The sequence below is a fragment of the Aquarana catesbeiana genome, linkage group LG08 (assembly GCF_042186555.1).
Source record: "Aquarana catesbeiana isolate 2022-GZ linkage group LG08, ASM4218655v1, whole genome shotgun sequence".
NCBI lineage: Eukaryota > Metazoa > Chordata > Amphibia > Anura > Ranidae > Aquarana > Aquarana catesbeiana.
In genome coordinates, this window is record NC_133331.1 from 3,260,324 (window position 1) to 3,281,844 (window position 21,521).

Here is a 21,521-nt window from a genome sequence, read left to right on the forward strand (position 1 = left end):
TATCAGGAAAGGAAAATTACGGTAAGTATTTGATATAAATTTTCAGTTTTTTGTAATAGGAATAAAAGTGACCCAACATTTTTAAAAAAAGGACACTGTAAAAAATAAAAAAATAAAAAAATAAAAAAAAGTAAAAAAAGGAATAAAAAAAAAAAATACGTAAGTCGCTCCCGCATATGAAAATGGTGTTCAAACCACACAAATGAGGTATCGCCGTGATGGTGAGAGCGAGAGCAATAGTTCTAGCAAAATACCTCCTTTGTAACTCAAAACTGGTAACCTGTAAACGTCGCCTATGGAGATTTTTAGGGGTCAAAGTTTGTCGCCATTCCACGACCGGGCGCAATTTTGAAGCATGACATGTTGGGTATCAATTTACTCGGCGTAACATTATCTTTCACAATATAAAAAAAAATTGGGCTAACTTTACTGTTGTCTTATTTTTTAATTCAAACAAAAATTTTTTTCCCAAAAATTGCGCTTGTAAGACCGCTGCGCAAATATGGTGTGACATAAAATATTGCAATGACCACCATTTTATTCTCTAGGGTGTCTAAAAAAATTATATATAATGTTTGGGGGTTATAAGTAATTTCCTAGCAAAAAAAAAAACATTTTAACTTGTAAACAACAAGTTTGAAAAATAGGCCCGGTCCTTAAGTGGTCAAAGTGTGAACAGTCACCTTCAGTCTATAAGGTGAAGTGCAAACAGTTTATAATGGAACACAAAACGCACCATTCAAGCTGGGAATATGGAAGTGAAACGCAGCAGATGATCAGTGCAGTTGGTGCCGCTCTTGTGGTGTACATTAAAGAAGAACTCTGATCTCACCCGTTTCCACCCCATCGCCTTCTGCGTCAATTTTTCATTAATGGGCACTGCCGCCACGGATCCACGGCCTGTCCCTGGGCTTCATGGGGGTCAATCACAGCTGCTGTGTTCTATGTGGTGCACACAACTTCTATAGAGATAGTTTCATCTGAATGAGAAAGACTTACTACAGTGCTTACAGTCTCTCAACACTGAATTTTACTCTAAATCAATGGTCTCCAAACTGTGGCCCTTTGCTTGCCTTTATCTGGCCCTTGGGACACTCTTCCTCTCTACTGATAGGAGGCACTATTCCTCCCACTGACACCAATAATGGGGCACTATTCCTCCCACTGGCACCAATGATGGGGCACTATTCCTCCCACTGACACCAATGATGGGACACTATTCCTCCCACTGACACCAATGATGGGACACTATTCCTCCCACTGACACCAGTGATGGGAAAGTATTCCTCCGACTGATACCAATGACGGGGCACTATTCCTCCCACTGATACCAATGATGGGACACTATTCCTCCCACTGATATTAATGATGGGACACTATTCCTCCCACTGACACCAATGATGGGACACTATTCCTCCCACTGACACCAATGATGGGACACTATTCCTCCCACTGACACCAATGATGGGACACTATTCCTCCCACTGACACCAATGATGGGACACTATTCCTCCCACTGACACCAATGATGGGAAAGTATTCCTCCGACTGATACCAATGACGGGGCACTATTCCTCCCACTGATACCAATGATGGGACACTATTCCTCCCACTGATATTAATGATGGGACACTATTCCTCCCACTGATATTAATGATGGGACACTATTCCTCCCACTGACACCAATGATGGGACACTATTCCTCCCACTGATACCATCGATGGGGTACATTTTCTCCCACCAAGACAATCAGGCACTATTCCTTCCACTGAAAACATCAATGGGATACCATTCCTCCCAATAATGCCAATGAAGGGTCACTATTCTTCCTCCTAATGACTATAGGCACTATGTAAATTTTTTCCTCCCACCGAGGCTGGGGCATTTTCTTCACCCACTGGCAACAGTCCGGCCCCCTCAAAGTCTAAAGGACAATAAATTGGCCCTTTGTTTAGAAAGTTTGGATCTCCCTTCTCTAAATCAGGCTCTCTATGGGTTAATACGGTGTTGTTTCTTAGGCCCCTTGTACATGAGCATAGCTGCTGAATTGTGATCTGAAGTGGATGAAATTGTCACCAGAGACTGACCCACGGCTAGCAGGTGATCAGGAATCGATATGTCTCCTCCATGCCTGTTTGAAGAGGAATCTCACACTGAAATCTCTCTCTTCACCGAGCTGCAACAGTGTCCATTGAACACGAATGTATTGTGATTGAAGCTTGGCCTTGTTCACTTATATGGGGTGCATTGGCTAGCACGGCCTCCTGCCGAACACGGCATGTCCTTCTTTTTTTTCCCAGATGATGAAGCACAGCAGTGTGGCCACGACAATTGTGTATGGAGTTATCTGGTGGCAATTGCTGGGTTTTGACAAGTGGCTGAGAAACATCCTTAGGCCTCAGTCACACCTATGCATTGTTTAGTCCATTTTCAGTTTTGAAGAAACACACTACAGTCCATGTAACACGGTTTCCTAATGGGTCACGTTCACATCTGTGCATTTTATGGAAAGGGCCAGGGAATTTTTTTTCAGTTTTTTTCTGGTTTTTGGTTCCTTAGACCTCAATGAATCAAAAACATGTATTGAAAAACCCGAAATGCACCTGGAATATGCAAACTGCAACCTGCATAGGTGTGAACCAGGTTTAAAAAATGCACCTCAGTCACCTGGATTTATTGCAGTGACCTGCCCATATGATAAGAGCCTTAGGCAGGCCATAGATTATGGCCTTCCATGGGTGGATGGAAAGAAAATCTCCCCATCAACACAGTCAGTGTCTTCACATTTGCACTTTTTACGTGTGTTTTTATATATATTTTTTAAATTAATTAATATTGATAGTTTTGTTATATCTTTAATTCTAGTTTTCAATGCTGCATTGTTGGTGGGGAGATGCTGCAGAAGACAATATGTAGCTGGGAAGATGTTACATGAGAGGCTGGTAGAGATCAAAGCTATTACCCCAATCAATGTTCCCACTACAGATTCCTGGGGTCGGAGGGCCGCAGGTTGGGCACCAGGGGTGTAGATACCCATGACGTCTGCTAAATGTCCACCCCTATTGAGTGGGCCTTAATGCAGCAATGCGCTCCACCTGACTTCTCCCCCCGGCCAGTGTAGAGCAAGATGAAAAGGCCGAGGATGTCCATGGGACCTCTTTCTTTCATTGCATTTTGAAGGTGGAATTCTTCAGATAAATGTTAAAATAATGGAAGAAATCGGTGCAAGAAGGTTGTTGCTGCAGAACTCTGCCAGTATTTCAATATGTTCATACCAGGGGTTGAGTTTTTAATCTGAGGACCCAAATAATAAAATTGTTTTCGAACTGGGACCTAGGAGAATCATTAACCTGAATGCCTTGGTCGAAAAATGAATGTTTTGTTTAAAAAAAGTTCCTCTTTAGCTTGTTAAATTTAAGGATTTTATTACTTAGAACTTCCCCACATAGAATACCTAGTTGGAGATCTTCTCTATCTCTGTAGGCTTAGTAAAGTCCAAAGACTTTCTTTGCTGAATTTTCTTTTATCAGTAGACATTATTATCGGACACAGAGTCTTGTCTGGGTAATTGCCTCCTTCTTCTGCCTAACACATATTCTAGATTCCCATGTGTATCTGTGCTGTCAATTATAGTTGGCTGTTACTCACCAATGGCCTGCATATTTTATGTTTGGGCACAAAGTCCAGTGGCAACCCATCCCAAAGATGTCCATAGCCCATTTGGCATCATTGAGCCTAATTGTTGGTGTCATTGGGAGGAATTGTGCCCCATCATTGGTGTCATTGGGAGGAATTGTGCCCCATCATTGGTGTCATTGGGCCCAATTGTTGGTATAATTGGGAGAAATTGTCCTTCTTCGTTGGTGTTGGTAGGAGGAATTGTGCCCCATCATTGGTGTAATTTTTCCCAAATGTTGGTGTAATTGGGAGGAATTGTGCCCCATCACTGGTCTCGGGGGGGGGGGGGGATTTATGCCCCATTGTTGGTATTAGTGTATGAAATAGTACCCCAAGGCCTAAAAAAAAAAAAAGGAAACGGCTGAATCTGGCCCCCGGGCTGCAGTTTAGAGACCACTGTTCTGTAACATTCTTCCCATTTGTATCTGCAGCGCAATGAGACCAGAGAGATTGTCCACTATCAGTACCTAAACTGGCCAGATCATGGGGTTCCATCTGACCCGGGCGGTGTCCTGAGTTTCCTTGGAGAGATCAACCGAATGCAGGAGAGCATACCAGGAGCTGGGCCTATCGTTGTACACTGCAGGTGAATTCATCAGTCCTCAGTCAGTCCAATGTCCCAGTGAAATCCTGTTTTGTCACATGATCTGAAACTGATGTTACTCAGCATACCTTTGTTTTCTCATTTCTTATCTATTCACAGCGCTGGGATTGGCCGTACTGGAACCATCATCGTCATTGACATGTTGGTGGACATCATTCAAACAAAAGGTGAAATGATCTTGAGAACTAACAGTGATTGGTTAATTGATACATTACCTTTCAGACATGGGTTCTAAACATACACCATACAGGGTATTACCAAAAATTTTGGGACTTCTGCCTTTACTTTAATGGCATCCCAGTCCTAGTCCGTAGGGTTCAATATTGAGTTGGCCCACCCTTTGCAGCTAAAACAGCTTCAGCTATCCTGGGAAGGTTGTCCACAAGGTTTAGGAGTGTGTCTATGGGAATGTTTGACCGTTCTTCCTCCGTTAGCTGGAATCTTCCAAGCCAGAAATCGCTCCAAACAACTGTTACCAATACCGATCAAAGTTCATTCAATCATAGATGGTATTTGGTGATTCCTCCAATTATTAGCAGCAGTAATACACTCTGAAGTGTACATCCAGCACTCCTTATCTTTAAATCTGTAGAAATTGGATCCCCCAAGTACGAGCCACAGAAAGGCAATATAGTGTAATACCGTCATTATTAAAAAGCACTTACATGCCCATATAAAATCCAGTAGATAGCAGCACAGCTGGGGGATGAGGCAGAGGCCGGTCCGTCACTCAGCGTATGAGATAGGAAGAGTGGCGTGCGTCTCAGCTGTAGTGGAAAATGAAAGCTCCTATATCAGGCTTCTCAAGCCTCGTCTTCTATGTAGTTTGAGCTCAGGCGCACGTCATCAGGAAAAGAGTAGGAGATAGCTGGACAGATTGAGGTAGGGAGAGGCTCTGGAGAAGTCCTGAAGAACAGCATGGGAAGAGGAGACAAGGGAGCTTGAGAGCAGGAGGTCTTGAGAGGAACGGAGAGGACGGTTAGGGTGATATTTGGAGACAAGTTTGGTGATGTAGCTCAGGGCAGAGTTCTAAATGGCTTTGTATGTTGTTGTTAGTATTCTGAATTTAATTTGTTAGGCAATCGAAAGCCTCAGGAGGGATTGGTATCGAGGGGTGGAGGAGACTGAATGGAGGCCAGTGGAGGGATTGGCAGAGAGGGGTGGAGGACACTGAATGGAAGCCAGTAGAGGGATTGGCAGAGAGGGGTGGAGGACACTGAATGGAGGTCAGTAGAGGGATTGGCAGAGAGGGGTGGAGGACACTGAATGGAGGCCAGTAGAGGGATTGGCAGAGAGGGGTGGAGGACACTGAAAGGAAGCCAGTAGAGGGGTGGAGGACACTGAATGGAGGCCAGTAGAGGGATTGGCAGAGAGGGGTGGAGGACACTGAAAGGAAGCCAGTAGAGGGGTGGAGGACACTGAATGGAGGCCACTGGAGGGATTGGCAGAGAGAGGTGGAGGACACTGAGTGGAGAACAGTGGAGGGATTGGCAGAGAGTGGTGAAGGAAACTGAATGGAAACCAATAGAGGGAATGGCAGAGAGGGGTGGAGGACACTGAATGGAAGCCAGTGAAGGGATTGGCAGAAAGGGGTGGAGGACACTGAATGGAGGCCAGTGGAAGGATTGACAAAAAGGGGTGGAGGACACTGAGAGATTAGTAAGGTAGACGAGTCTGGCAGCAGCGTTCATGATAGACTGAAGAGGGGATAGCCTATGGAGAGGTAGGCCTATGAGAAGGCAATAAGAAGATAGCCGGACAGACTGAGGTACAGAGTTCCAGAGGATGGGAGAGGCTCTGGAGAAGTCCTAGAGATGAGCATGGGAGGAGGAAACAAGGGAGCCTAAGAGCAGGAGGTCTTGAGAGGAGCACAGAGAGCGGTTAGGGTGATATTTGGAGACAAGATTGGTGATGTAGCTCAGGGCAGAGTTGTGAATGGCTTTGTATGTTGTTGTTAGTATTTTGAATATAATTTGTTAGGCAATTGAAAGCCGCAGGAAGGGTTGGCAGAGAGGGGTGGAGGACACTGAATGGAAGCCAGTGAAGGGATTGGCAGAGATGGGTGGAGGACACTGAATGGAAGCCAGTGAAGGGGTTGGCGGAGAGGGGTGGAGGACAGTGGAGAAATTGGCAGAGAGGGATAAAGGTCACTGAATGGAAGCCAGTGGAGGGATTGGCAGAGAGGGGTGAAGGAAACTGAATGGAAGCAAGTGGAGGGATTGGCAGAGAGGGGTGGAGGACACTTAGAGGTTAGTAAGGTAGACGATTCTGGCAGCAGCTATGGAGAGGTAGGTCTATGAGAAGACAAGAAGCGAAGGCAAGAATTATCAAGGGATTGAATGAGGAGCTTGGTGGTTTCCTTAGTAAAAAAGGGGTGAATTTTAGAGATGTTGCGGAGGTGAAGTCTACAAGCTTTTGACAACAACTGGACTTGGGGCTTAAATGACAGACTAGAGACTAGAATTACACCTAGTATCCTGGCATGAGGGGATGTATTGATGGTTGCATTATTAACCATGATGGAAAAGTCATGGAGGGGGGCACAGGCAGGGGGGAATATTATCAGCTCGGTTTTAGAGAGATTCAGTGGTGCAACATCCATGCTGATATGTCAGTTAGTAAGTTAGTAATGTGAGAAGAGACTGACGGGGTGAGGAGTAGACAGATTTGGGTGTCATCAGCGTAGAGATGGTATTGGAAGCCGTAGGAGGTTATCAAGTGACCAAGGGAGGAGGTGTAGATAGAGAAGAGAAGGGGTCCAAGAACAGAGCCTTAGGGGACCCCTACAGAAAAAGGAAATGGATAGGAGGAGACATATTTGTAGAGCACTGAAGGAGCACTGTGATAGGTAAGAGGAGAACCAGGATAGAGCAGAATCTTGGAGGCCAAGGGAATGGAATTTGTTGGGAAGGAGCGGGCGGTCAACAGTATCAAAGGCCGTAGTAACGCAACCATCTTTTGAATACCATGAACTAATGGATACCCCAGTTAGGAACCCTTGCTTCAAAACTTTGATGAACTTCATTCAACACTCATCTGCTCACTGGGGGGGCATCAGTTCCTTAGCTCCATTGACCTTCATTTCTGACCAACATTTCTGTTGGGTTGTTTAATTTCCACACAGTTGCTATGCTCAGAGTTTTGTGGTTTGCAAAATGCTTTAAAATAAGTCACAATTGCAGTGACCCAAGGGTGAATGTGTCTTTCCTCATTCCTTTCACTCGCTTGTGGGAGGCGTTGTCATCTTCTTTCCTACTTTGCCGTGTTGTATGGGTGGCGTCTAATGCACCCGTGCACATGGGGTAACACTTGTGGGGAGCACACTTACCACTGCCTGCGGTCATGTGGAACATCTAAGATTAATGCAGTTCCCTGACTTAGAGATGAGTCTTCACTGTGTGCAGCAAATAAAGTACAGAGTTCCTCCGAAGAGCGACTTGTCCCATGTCATTACACACTGTAACTTGTATGGTTGCATTAGGGGGGACGTGCTGAGCCTGTGCCCACTCCACCAGTCCAGTGTACCTCTGTTACGTCACTCCCAGTAACAGAATGGAGTTCCGCTGCGCACCTAGCGCTGACCTCATGCATGTTCTACTTAACTCTTCCCTTTCCATGCCATGTGACCAGGCCATAGATCATTGTAATGCTAGTCTGCTCCTGGTTACTATGGGAGACGGACTGCTAGGGAGGGAGCCAGAATACCAACCCCCTCGCTTACCAGGTACCACGCCTAGTGACTAGTTGCTGTAGCTTGTTCCTTACCTGGTTACCCATAGCAACTACACTTCTCTTCCTTTTCTTGCCAAGTTAACCTTTGCTAGTGGTGGTACTTCATACCCTGTAGTGCTTTACAGACCTGCGATCTTTGGAATACGTCAGAACCAACATGCACCCCTTTGAATAACTTCAGACCAGGCTCAGAAGGATTAAGATAACTTTTACTGTAGAAATGCAGCATGGCGATACAGAACAAACAATGTCCTTTCCCTAATCCTACCATGATGTAGGGACCCAGGCAGACCTCTGTGAGAGTCCATATATAGGCATTGTCTATGCCTTGGGTGCTGTCCGTGTCTCCCGATTTCTTCAGTGCCATCCTTGCTGCCCTCCTAATCCATTCACCCGGGCCCCTAATTTACATGCAGGGTGCCAGACGCATGGATTTCAATGGGGTTCTTTTTTTTTTTAAGCACATGATTAGAGCCTGAGGCTCTAATTGGCTTCAAAAAAGGGTAGGCTCTGGGTGCAGAGCATTGCACCCTGAGCTCACCCACTTGTGTGACAATAGTGAATTAATATTCGCTATTGTCTTCCTAATTCTCCTCCCGACCAATCAGGAATTGGGTCCTGAGTCCCAATTGGCCAGGAAGTCTCAGAACCCACTTCCTGTTCAGCCAGGAGGAGTAGCAACACCCCTGGTGCGAGGTCTTCATGGACATCCCACCCTCAGCGACATCCAGCACTCCAGCTATGACAGTGGAGGGAGGAGGAGGGGAGATCACAGTGTCATCTCGGGTGGACTCGTCATCTGCCTCCTAGGGTAAGGAGGCCCTCCGCCTTCCCGTCCGTCCATCTCCTGCTGGGGGGCGATTGGTGGCACTGGTGAACGCTGCCTTCAAGTCCATCTCCCGCAGGGGGGTGTGGGGGACAAAAGCCCCCCTCCCCCCCGTGTCTCCCATCGGGGGGATGGGGGATTGGTGGTGCCCGCGGGGGGGGGGGGTAACGGCCCCCTTCCCCCCACATCTCCCACCGGGGAAGGGTGGTGGAGTTGGTTTGCCACCCCCCACCCACCCCCCAAAATATTAGCACCAGCTGCAACTGGTCTCCATGCCCCCTGCACTACGTTCTCCATACCGCCTCCTGGCTCAGCGGCGGTATGGCACCCTCGATCTGAGAGGTCCCCCTGTTTGTATAATGGGTGGGCCTGCAAAAACCAAAAGCCTGGGAACTGAGCCGAAAATGTTTAACCCCTTCCCCAGCTTAAGCCGGTGGCTGGAACTAACTAAACACATTTCAACCTGCCTACACAGTGGACAGCTTGTTGTAGTTTTACTATGATGCTTCAGTGTACTCTGTATTAAAAGGCTTCAGGCTCTGTAATGCCCCCTATCTGTTTATTGCTTCTTTATTTTCTCCTGATCAAACCTCTCTTGGAGAAGGAAAGTTTGGACTTCTCTACTCCAACCGTAGTCCAAGCGACTTCAGTTTTCCCATCTCTCCAAAAGTCTTGCCCTCTTCTTATTGCTTCATTTAATCTAGCACCTAGAACTCGCTGCCATGGACTCCTAGGACCTTATGTATCAACCTGTTATTGTGACAGCCAAGTAGTGGTCCCCGTCAAAGCTTCCCCCCTTAGCTGCAAGTTGTGTTTGGGGTCTTACAAAAAAGGAAGACACTCAAGATGAAATGAAGGGTCTGTTCCATTTGGAAGCTTGCTGCAACCTATCAGAGCTGCTCTTCCTGTGTACGATGGAGGGTCCTATACCTCTCCATCCCCTGGTCCATGCAGCTTCCAAGGAGCCCAGAGCTACTCTTGTGCAAGGCCTTGCAAATTACTGTGGCTGCAGGTTAGGGCTACAAGATCCAACTGAGCGCCTGAGGCCCATTGAACATCGGGGTCCTGGACACTTGGTGCATGACATACTGAAGGGGAGCTATACCTGCACCACCAGAAGGGAAACCACTTTCCCTAACTGCCACCAACTCTGTGGCCAATCAGATTTACACTTACACACTCAAGTATTTCTTTGTCTTTGCCTTAGCAAATGTTCAATCAATAAAAAGGCATTATACTGGCTTTTGTGAACTTTTAGTAAAGTATCAAAAGGCACTACAAATAAATGGTTTTCAAAATTCCATGTGATTGGCGGTACAGTCCAGAATCCGTGGCAATAATAGTCCCATATCTTGGCAAACCAGAGTCCAATAATGAGTAATGTCCACATCCTGGTTGTCACAAGTCTAGAAGTACCACCAAACTACACAGGAGGGGTTGCTTGGTACTTGACTATTAGCAGTAGGTAGTACAGGATATTCCTCTTCAGGCCTGTGGCTTAGCGCATTCTTTCTCTTGTGTGCGGGTGTAGCTTGGTGCAGCAGCAGTAACACACAAAGTCCCGATGCAGTAGAAGGAACTTGTATTGTAGTCAGACCATAACAGTTCACAACAAGCCTGGCAGGAAGGCAGCCCTTCCACTAACACTCAGGGATGATCAAAAGATTGTAGCAGAGCAGATCTCAGCCGAACTGACAACATCTGTCTTGAGGTGTGGAATGAAACCCACTGAGTTCGGCATGCGTTTAGCGAACCCACACTTTAAATGCGTGCCAAACTCAGGAGCCAGGGTCTAAAAATAGACTCTGCCTGACCCAAGATGGCTTCCAATGTCACATGGGCTGCCAGCATCCAACAGGATCACTGCCCCAGTGACCCAGGAAACCATAGAGGAACCATGTTCCTCTTGACTTCCTCTCCCTCTGCATTGCCGCTGCAGTTGAGCGCCATCTGCAGTGGAGAAAATAGACTGCACCTGCCTACACCCTCATTGGGGATCTTGTTCCCACTCTATACTCTTCTCATAACTGCACATGCACACAGGCCAGGACTCTGAAAAGCTCCGCTTGCCCCAATAATATAGTGAGAGGGCCTAGTGAGCAGCATATAAGCCCAGAAGGGACGTAAGCACACCCTAAAGGGAAACCCCCCTTGCATGTAGGGTGAAGGTGCCCTTCTAAAAGCATAAGAGCTGACAGCTTCAACAGGAGCAAATGTATGACAGTCAATGTTTTAAAAGTGATACCTGTGTCCTAAATGTCAGTTTACTGCTGGTGTTACTTGCACATGACTCCCCCCTGGCTCCCTCCCCCCTTCTGACTGACGTTGTGTCTATTCCAGGTCTGGACTGTGATATAGATGTTCAGAAGACCATTCAGATGGTACGATCCCAGCGCTCAGGAATGGTCCAGACAGAGGCTCAATATAGGTTCATCTATACCTCTATTGCACATTACATTGACTCCACGAAGCACAAACTGCGAGCGCTAGAGGTACCATCACCTTGTGTTTAACACAAGATATCTAATTCCACTTTTCGTTTTGTGGGGTCTGCTGCCAAGGGGGAATTGCCACATCAGGAACCTGAGCACTCCCTGAGCTTTTCATTAGATGTCTGACAGCCCATGTGGGGGTATTCTTCAATTATCAGAGTCTGTGTCTCCACCAAAGACGATGACTAGTCAGCAATTTCTACATCCCAACAACGTACTCTTTCCAGTGTCCACATTCCCACAATGTACTCTAACCAGTGTCCACATTCCCACAATGTACCCTCTCCAGTGTCCACATTCCCACAATGTACTCTCTCCAGTGTCCACATTCCCACAATGTACTCTAACCAGTGTCCACATCCCCACAATGTACCCTCACCAGTGTCCACATCCCCACAATGTACTCTCACCAGTGTCCACGTTCCCACAATGTACTCTCTCCAGTGTTCACATTCCCACAATGTACTCTCTCCAGTGTTCACATTCCCACAATGTACTCTCTCCAGTGTCCACATCCCCACAATGTACCCTCAAGAGTGTCCACATTCCCACAATGCACTCTCTCCAGTGTTCACATTCCCACAATGTACTCTCTCCAGTGTTCACATTCCCACAATGTACTCTCTCCAGTGTCCACATCCCCACAATGTACTCTCTCCAGTGTCCACATTCCCGCAATGTACTCTCTCCAGTGTCCACATCCCCACAATGCACTCTCACCAGTGTCTACGTTCCCAAAATGTACTCTCTCCAGTGTTCACATCCCTACAATGTACTCTCACCAGTGTCCACATCCCCAAACTGTACTGTTATCGGTATCCACATCTCTACACTATACTTTCAACAGTTGTCTATGTCCCCTCACTATACTATCATCAGTGCCCACCTCCCCATACTGAACTCTCATTTGTGTCCATATCCCCACTATGTACTCTCACCAGTGTCCATTTCCCAATACCATACTCCCACCAGTGCCCAATTCCCCATACCATACTCCCACCAGTGTCCAATTCGCCATACCGTACTCCCACCAGTGTCCAATTCCCCATAAAGTACTCACCAGTGCCCAATTCCCCATACCATACTGCCACCAGTGTCCAATTCCCCATACCATACTCTCACCAGTGTCCAATTCCCCATACCATACTCTCATCAGTGTCCAATTCTCCATACCATACTCCCACCAGTGTCCAATTCCCCATACCATACTCCCACCAGTGTCCAATTCTCCATACCATACTCTCACCAGTGTCCAATTCCCCATCCCATACTCTCACCAGTGTCCAATTCCCCATACCGTACTCCCACTAGTGTGCAATTCCCCATACCGTACTCCCACCAGTGTACAATTCCCCATACCGTACTCCCACCAATGTCCAATTCTCCATACCATACTCTCACCAGTGTCCAATTCCCCATACCATACTCTCACCAGTAACCACATACCCTCACTACTCCCACCACTGTTCACATCTCCTCACTGTACTCTCATTAGTGTCAACATTCCCAAAGAGCACAGCCATGGTCAAAAGGTTTGAAAATGACATAAATATTAATTTTCACAAAGTCTGCTGCTTCAGTTTTTATAATGGCAATTTGCATATACTTCAGAATGTTATGAAGAGAGATGAATGAAGTCCCTCTTTGCAATGAAAATGAACTTAACCCCCCCCCCCAAACATTTCCACTGCATTTCAGCTCTGCCACAAAAGATCCAGATGACATCATGTCAATGATTCTCTCGGTAACACAGGTGTCAGTGTTGACGAGGACAAGGCTGGAAATCACTCTGTAATGCTGATTGAGTTAGAATAACAGACTGGAAGCTTTAAAAGGAGGATGGTGCTTGAAATCATTGTTCTTCCTCTAACCATGGTTACCTGCAAGGAAACACATGCAGTCACCATTGCTTTGCACAAAAAGGGATTCACAGGCAAGGATATTGCTGCTACTAAGATTGCACCGAAATTAACCGTTTACCGGATCATCAAAAACTTCAAGGAGAGAGGTTTAATTGTTGTGAAGAAAGCTTCAGGACACCCAAGAAATTCCAGTAAGTGCCAGTATCTTCCCCTACAGTTGATTTAGCTGCGGGATTGGGGCACCACCAGTGCAGAGCTTGCTCAGGAATGGCAGCAGGCAGGTGTGAATACATCGGCACGCACAGCAAGGAGAAGACTTTTGGAGGATGGTCTGTTGTCAAGAAGGGCAGCAAAGAAGCCACTTCTCTCTAGGAAAAACATCAGGGACAGACTGATATTCGGCAAAAGGTCCAGGGACTGGACTGCTGAGCACTGGGGGAAAGTAATTTTCCCTGATGGATGCCCTTTCCGATTGTTTGCAGAATCCGGGAAAAAACCTTGACCAGAGAATAAAAAGTGAGCGCTACCATCAGTCCTGTGTCATGAATCCTGAGACCATTCATGTGTGGGGCTTCTTCTCAGCCAAGGGAGTGGGGGGGCTCACTCACAATTTTGCCATGAATAAAGAATGGTACAAAAACCTCCTCCGAGAGCAACTTCTCCCAACCATCCAAGAACAGTTTGGTGAGGAACAATGCCTTCTCCAGCATGATGGATCAAAAGTCATAACCAAATGTCTTGGGGAACCAAACATGGAAATTTTGGGTCCATGGCCAGGAAACTCCCCAGAACTTCATTCCATTGAGAACTTGTGGTCAATCCTCAAGAGGCGGGTGAACAAAAAAACCCCTACAAATTCTGACAAACTCCAAGCATTGATAATGGAAGAATGGGGGTGCCCATCAGGAGGCCCAGAAGTTGTGTGACAGCATGTCGGGGGGGAATTGCAAAGGTCTTGCAAAAGAAGGGTCACCTTCTTTACATAAACTTCATGTCTTTGTCAATAAAAGAGTCTGACACTTCTGGAATGCTCCTATTATATTTCAGTATCCCATAATAACATCTGACACAAAGATCTACAAACACTGAGAGAGGAGACTTTGTGATAATTAATATTTGTGTCATTCTCAAAACTTTTATATGTATTGCGGTCTTTAAGTTGCTATACTATTCCCCCCATCCCTCTTCAATGTTACCAGATCCCCTCTTGTAGTTAGGCGTTCCACCAGATTTTGGAACGAGTCTTCGGAAATGTGTGCTCATTCAGCCAACAGAGCCTTGATGAGGTCAGGTACTGATGTTGGATGAGAAGACCTGGCTCACAATCAGGAGTCTGCCTGTCAGTTTTATACACAGCCATCAAATGGTGTGTGCCCCCCATTGTTTTGCTTCAATTCGTTATTTGCATAAATTTGTTGAGTTAAATTCATTTAATTCGCTTTCAGAATTTGTTTCTTTTGAATTCGAATCGATTAGAATTTTCAGAAAATTTTAATCAATTTGAATTCAAATTCCATTTGAGATAGAATGTATTCTTTTCGAAATTTGAATTTTGGAAGATGGTTATATTCTTTCTATTCCATTCTATTCTTTTATAACCCTTTATTTTTCCTTTCTAGTCTTTTATTTTCTATTCTGTTCTGTTTTACTCTATTATATTCTATTCTTTTATTTTCTATTCTATTATTTCCTATTCCTTTATTTTCTATTCTATTTTATTCTCTTCGAAAATCCAAATTCAATTTGGAATCGATTTGAAAACGACTTGAATTCAAGTTCGAAAACCGATCTGAATTTTGTCCAAAATTTAGTTTTTTGTTATTTCGGATTAGTTTTAAATTTGTTACTATTGTCATTCAGAAATTTGGATGCATCCGAATTTCCGAATAACGAAAAATTCACCCGAATTTTGTTTCAGAAGGAAATGAACCGCGCATTTCTAACAATTGGCTCACATGATTGGTTATCTCTTTTTTTTTCTTTTCCCTTGCAGAGAACTAAGGCTGTGGAGTCAGAATACGGGAACCTTGCGCCCGCCATGTCCAAGATGAAAGTGACGCGAAGCCCATCAAAGTAATATTCCGTGTGCGCCTACTCCGGCATCGATTGTATGCCTTCGCCACTCCAAATGTGCATGCTCCAACATCTGTCCATCCTTTATGTTGCAGGCCTAAAGACGAGGGAACCCTCTATGAGAATTTAAATGCCAAGAAAGATAAGAAAGAAAAAGTCAACAAGAAAATGTCTTCAGAGCGAGAAAAGACCCGAACTTCCGTAAAGAAAAAGTAACTCCGAGGTAAGGAATGGACGGACCCCCTGATGTGCGCTCAGCATCCAATTCCAGCCAGACAGCTGAATATACATTTAACCCTATGACCTTCAGAAGATTTACCCCCCCCCCCCCGCCTTCATGACCAGGCCATTTTTGTTTTTTGGCACTGCGTTACTTTAACCACTTCCCATCCGGGGGGAAATTCTGGCACCTCGCTCCTACATGTAAAAAAAAAATCATCATTTTTTTTTTTTTCTAGAAAATGACTCAGAACCCCCCAAACATTATATATGTTTTTTTCTAGCAGAGACCCTAGGGAATAAAATGTCGGTCGTTGCAACTTTTTATGTTGCACGGTATTTGCGCAGCGATTTTTCAAACACGTTTTTTTTGAGAGGGGGGGGGGGAACTGTTTCAAGAATTAAAAAAAAAAAAACAAAACAGGAAAATTAGCCCAATTTTTTTGTATAATATGAAAGATGCTGTTATGCCGAGTAAATAGATATCTAACATGTCGCGCTTGAAAATTGCGCTCGCTCGTGGAATGGCGCCAAACTTCGGTACTTAAAAATCTCCATAGGCGACAATGTTTACAGTTTACCAGTTTGGAGTTACAGAGGAGGCCTTGGGCTAGAATTGTTGCTTTTGCTCCAACGCACTCGGCGATACCTAACATGTGTGATTTAAATGCCGTTTACATATGTGGGCGCGACTTTCGTGTGCGTTTGCTTCTGTGCGCGAGCACGCGGGGACGGGGGTGCTTTAAATTTTTTTATTTTTTTATTCTTTATTTTACTTTATTTATTTTTTTACCCTTTCTCTTTAAAAAAATGTTTTTTTTTATCACTTTTATTCCTATTACAAGAAATATAAACATGATAGGAATAGTTTGTGACAGGTCCTCCTTATAGAGAGATGTGGGATCTATAAGACCTCACATCACTCCTCCAGGCGAGATAAAAAAAAACAAAAAAACCTCTCTTCGCTTTCCAGTCGCGTCCCCGGTATTGTTTACTTCCGCCGGCACGGACGTGATGTCATAAGGTCGCACCCGGGCCTCCGAGGGTCATAGAGACGAATGGTCATCAGAAATTTCTATGATCAACTCCCGGTGACGACCAATTCGTTCTCCGGCTCGCCGATCGCAGGAGCGAGCCAGGAAAGGCACCACAGGGTGGCGGGGGGGGGGGGGTCTCCTCCCGCCGCCTGTAAGAACAATCAAGTGGCTGAACTGCCACTATGATTGTTCTTGCGGTGCACAGATGATATCTGAATGATACCTGTAGCTGCACCCATCATTCAGATATCTCCACTCAAAGTCCAGGACGTCATATGGCGGCCTATGGGCAGGAAGTGGTTAACTGACAATTGCGTGGTCATGCGACGCTGTACAACGCGCACCCAAGCCCCCTACCTGGAAGTGCTACTAGATACGTGATCCAGCACAGGAGGCCCGCTCTGCTGCCGTACTCCTACGTGATACGATCGGTTAAAGAAGTAGGGCCAAAGCTTTTTTTTTGGCCATACTTCTCTTCTGGGTCACAGGGTGCACTTATTTTTGTACTTCTGTGACCCAGATTCAGTCAACAGCAGGCTAAAGCTCGAGAGCTAGTCCAGGCTCTGCAAGGATCCCGACTTTAATGTCGGGATCCACACAGATGCCCGACTGGACTGGCAGCTGCCCCCTCCCCCTCCAAAGCCCGATGACAGTCACCTCTCTCTGCTCAGTGAAGGCCGAGATCTGAGTGATCAGCTGTCATGTGACTGCTCGGTTGTCCGTCTTTTTAGCCATTTTAACCTCTGCAGAAATTATCATTTTATCTGTCCAGTCCTGAGATTTGCACCACTCAGTGCAAGTGAGCAGTTTATCGGTATAGTCTGGTCATCGCACTGCCCCCAGCATGTGACTGGATGTTGAAGGAGCAGCAAGAATACTGATGAGACATCCCTTTTCCTCCACTTGTTTCCAGGTCCCATGCTAAGGGGCTGGCCTGCTGCATTCTGAACATAGAAGAGTGGCCGCTCAACATGGGCGCCGTTCAACAAATGGTTAGCATGTTTTGAAGGGATGCAAAGTGTCCTCTGATTGGAGAGGCTGGGTGGTGACATCATGCTCTCCGCTTCGTTCAATCAGAGAACACTTTGCATTCCTTCAGAAAATGCAAAGCTTTCTTTGAATGGCACCCGTGCTCAAGGGCCACCTCTGTGTTCAGAATGCAGCAGGTCAGCCGCTCAGAATAGGACCTGGATTTGGAGATGACTGGAGGAGTAGTAATGTCTACTTCAGTGATTTCCAGCTCCCAGGGGCATTGGCCAGATATGGTAAATACAGTTACATTGGTCCATGCCTTAAATTTCTCTTTAAGGCCAACTCAAGCTCTTTGTTGGGCTCAGAGGCTCAAACACCCTGGACTGTTAAGCATGTGAGGGCAAAGCTTAGCTCCAAGTCAACTTTACTGTAAGTTGGGGCAGACGTCAAAGTCTCAAGGGCAACAGACGATGACTGCAGTTTGGAAGTATTACTACTTTTTAAGCTCTCTATAAATCCCAACCTCACTGAAAATTTTGGGTGGTGTTGGTCGGGTCTTGATCCTGTCAGGTTGGGTACTATACATGAACAACACCAATAATCTCCTGCCCATGAGTAAGATAGCCCAATAGGAAATATCTCTTGAAGTCTTGCTGCCCTCTAGGACTGGGGTTGTCCCAGCCCAATGGGAAATATCTATTGAAGCCTTGCTGTCCTCTAGGACTGGGGTTGTCCTATCCTAATAGAAAATATCTCCTGTAGCCATGCTGCCCTCTAGGACTGAGGTTGTCCTAGCCCAATGGGAAATATCTCTTGTAGCCTTGCTGCCCTCTAGGACTGGGGGTGTCCCAGCCCAATGGGAAATATCTCTTGAAGCCTTGCTGCCCTCTAGGACTGGGGTTGTCCTAGCCCAGTGGGAAATATCTATTGAAGCCTTGCTGCCCTCTAGGACTGGGGTTGTCCTAGCCCAGTGGGAAATATCTCTTGAAGCCTTGCTGCCCTCTAGGACTGAGGTTGTCCTAGCCCAATGGGAAATATCTCTTGAAGCCTCGCTGTCCTCTAGGACTGGGGTTTTCCTAGCCCAATGGGAAATATCTCTTGGAGCCTTGCTGCCCTCTAGGACTGAGTTTGTTCTAGCCCAATGGGAAATATCTCTTGAAGCCTTGCTGTCCTCTAGAACTGGGGGTTGTCCTTAAACCACTAGAAAAATAAGAGAAAAGGGGACACACTGACCTAGTGCATTATTCCACAAAAGTTTATTAAGAATGTGAAAAAGTACTACTCACAAGCATAGATAATAACAGCGCTCATCTGCCCACTCTCTGTGGCTATACATTTCCAACTGACCAAAGAGAACTGACGCATTTCAAATGAATGTCCCTCATCAAAACCAAGCTTGGATGGACATTCCTTCGAAACGTGTCAGCCTGCAGGGACTCCGGTGAGGTCCCCCCAATGCTTGGGTCATCCGTCATAGAGTGTGTGATACTGACTCAAAGTTCTTCCCCTAAATCCAACATGGTTGTAATAAACCAGGCTCAGCTGTTTATCTGAAGTACCATTGCTGCCATACTCCAATAGGTAATCTAGTACAGGGTGAGCAATGCAAGATTTGCACCCCATCTTGAGTTCTCTAGAGCACTGGTCTCCAAACTGCAGCCCGGGGGCTGAATGCAACCCTTTACTTGCCTTTATTTGTCCCTTTTGGGAACTATTCCTCCCAATGACACCAATGATGGGGCACTATTCTTCCTACTGACACCAAAAATTAGACACTATTCCTACCCCTAGTATCAAAGATGGGGCACCGTTTACGCCCACTGACGCCAGGACATTTTCTACTCCCAATGGGCAAGGTTTGGCCCCCCTAAAGTCTGAAGGACAGTAAACTGGCCCTTTGTTTAGAAAGTTTGGAGAACCTTGCTCTAGAGCTATGGGGAAAATGTGCCAGTTGTAGCTGTAAGTCTTGTCACAGCGGGCCAGTGAGGTGCCAAATCCTTCCCCCAGGGTCCCGGACAAGAGCGAAGGTTGCATATTAAACCTTTCCTAGTACATCCAAAATGCAGATTTTTTTTTTAGGGGGGGGGGGATTTTGCTTTAAACCTTGATATTTTTAAAATACTTTCCTCCTTTTTTTTTACCCTGCAGATTTCCGGCGTGCCACCAGTTCCTGGGCGTAACCAGTACAGTATTCCTGCAGCTTGAACCACGCACTGTTCACACTTGTGTTCCTCCTGTACCTTATGTTCAACCTTTTTGCTGCCTCCCCCTCTTTACCTTTGTGTACTCCCAACCTGACCTGGAAAATGTTTACTTGAACCACGATATGAAATAGATAATTTAATAAAGTGTCGCGCACAGATGTACGCCTGGTTTGGTATTTACTGATCTCCTGCAGCCTCTTCGCAACCGCTTTTCAGACCTCCGGCGATGGCGCCATGCGATTTCTCAGGATGGGTTTCCTGATGGTGTCAACAGTGGACCGTGTCCGAGTCACATGTATTAAAACAGCTTCTTGTAGTCTCCATCAGAAGCCCATAGGAGAGGGTGACAACGCAAGAGTACAATTAGGAGACAGAGCGTTGTCACCCTATATTAGGAAGTGCCCAACCAAGGACCTTCATGGCAGGATCACCAGTTCTTATAGTAATAAAAGGGGCAGATTTAAAATAAACAAACATGACTGATATAAGCTGTAAAATAATGGTCTTTATATGAGATTCTCATGATTAGATTCATAAATCCTTTAAAATGATTTGTTAATGCACAAACATTAATCACCTCCCGCCCCCGCTATACCCGAATGACAGCTACAGCACAGGCCTTAATTGCCCGGGAGGGCGTCAATACACGTTCTCCAGTGCATGAGCTGCCTGCGTGCTCTGTGATCACCGAATCAATGAGACACGGCTGATCCCGCTTACAGGGGGAAAAAAAGCCGACCACCGGCTTCTGACAGAAGGACAATCGGTCCCGAACAGGGAGAGGCACTGCCCACCAGTTCCGCCTATCAGTGTCCACCAGTGCCACCTACAGGTGCATATCAGTGCCGTCTATCAGTGCCCATCAATGCTGCTAAAGAGTGCCCATCAGTGCCACCTATCAGAGTTCATCAGTGCCTATCTGTGCAGCCAATGAGTGCCCATCAGTGCTGTCTCATCAGCGCACATCAATGAAGGAGAAAATCACCTGTTTTCAAAATGTTATAACAAATTATGAAACTGTTTTTTTGGGGGGTTTTTTAAGCAAAAAAAAAAAACAGCAGTGATTAAATACCACCAAAATAAATCTCTGTCTGAAAAAAATGATAAAAATTTCATATGTGTACATTGTTTCATGACCGTGCAATTGTCATTCAAAGTGTGACAGCGCTGTAAGCTGAAAATTGGCCTGGGCAGGAAGGGGGTTTAAGTGCCTAGTAAGCAAGTGGTTAAAGTGTTACTAAACCCAGGAGCCTGGAGTCACTATATCTGCTCTCCCCAGAAGCCTGCATTCACTATATCTGATCTCCCAAGGACTCTGCAGTCACTATATCTGGTCTCCCCAGGAGCCTGCATCCACTATATCTGGTCTCCCCAGGAGCCTGCATTCACTATATCTGCTCTCCCCAGAAGCCTGCATTCACTATATCTGATCTCCCAAGGACTCTGCATCCACTATATCTGGTCTCCCCAGAAGCCTGCAGTCACTATATCTGATCTCCCAAGGACTCTGCATCCACTATATCTGGTCTCCCCAGAAGCCTGCAGTCACTATATCTGATCTCCCCAGGAGCTTGCAGTCACTATATCTGCTCTCCCCAGGACCCTGCATTCACTATATCTGGTTTCCCCAGGAGCCTGTATTCACTATATCTGGTCTCCCCAGGACTCTGCAGTCACTATATCTGTTCTCCCCAGGACCCTGCACTCACTATATCTGCTCTCCCCAGGAGCCTGCACTCACTATATCTGATCTCCCCAGGAGTCTGCATTCACTATATCTGGTCTCCCCAGGAGTCTGCAGTCACTATATCTGATCTCCCCA

The 21,521-nt window shown here is 46.0% G+C and overlaps 1 protein-coding gene across 1 annotated transcript in view; it reads left to right on the forward strand.

Moving 5' to 3' along the window:
- PTPN6 (protein tyrosine phosphatase non-receptor type 6) overlaps positions 1-19,857 on the forward strand; it is a 132,566-nt gene extending 112,709 nt beyond the window's left edge. Inside the window, exons 11-16 of the mRNA XM_073595423.1 lie at positions 4,110-4,264; positions 4,382-4,449; positions 11,181-11,332; positions 15,188-15,267; positions 15,363-15,490; positions 19,644-19,857. Coding sequence (XP_073451524.1) covers positions 4,110-4,264; positions 4,382-4,449; positions 11,181-11,332; positions 15,188-15,267; positions 15,363-15,483 — 576 coding nt within the window. The 3' untranslated portion in view covers positions 15,484-15,490; positions 19,644-19,857. The remainder of the gene's footprint in view (positions 1-4,109; positions 4,265-4,381; positions 4,450-11,180; positions 11,333-15,187; positions 15,268-15,362; positions 15,491-19,643) is intronic.
- Positions 19,858-21,521: the final 1,664 nt, after the last annotated feature.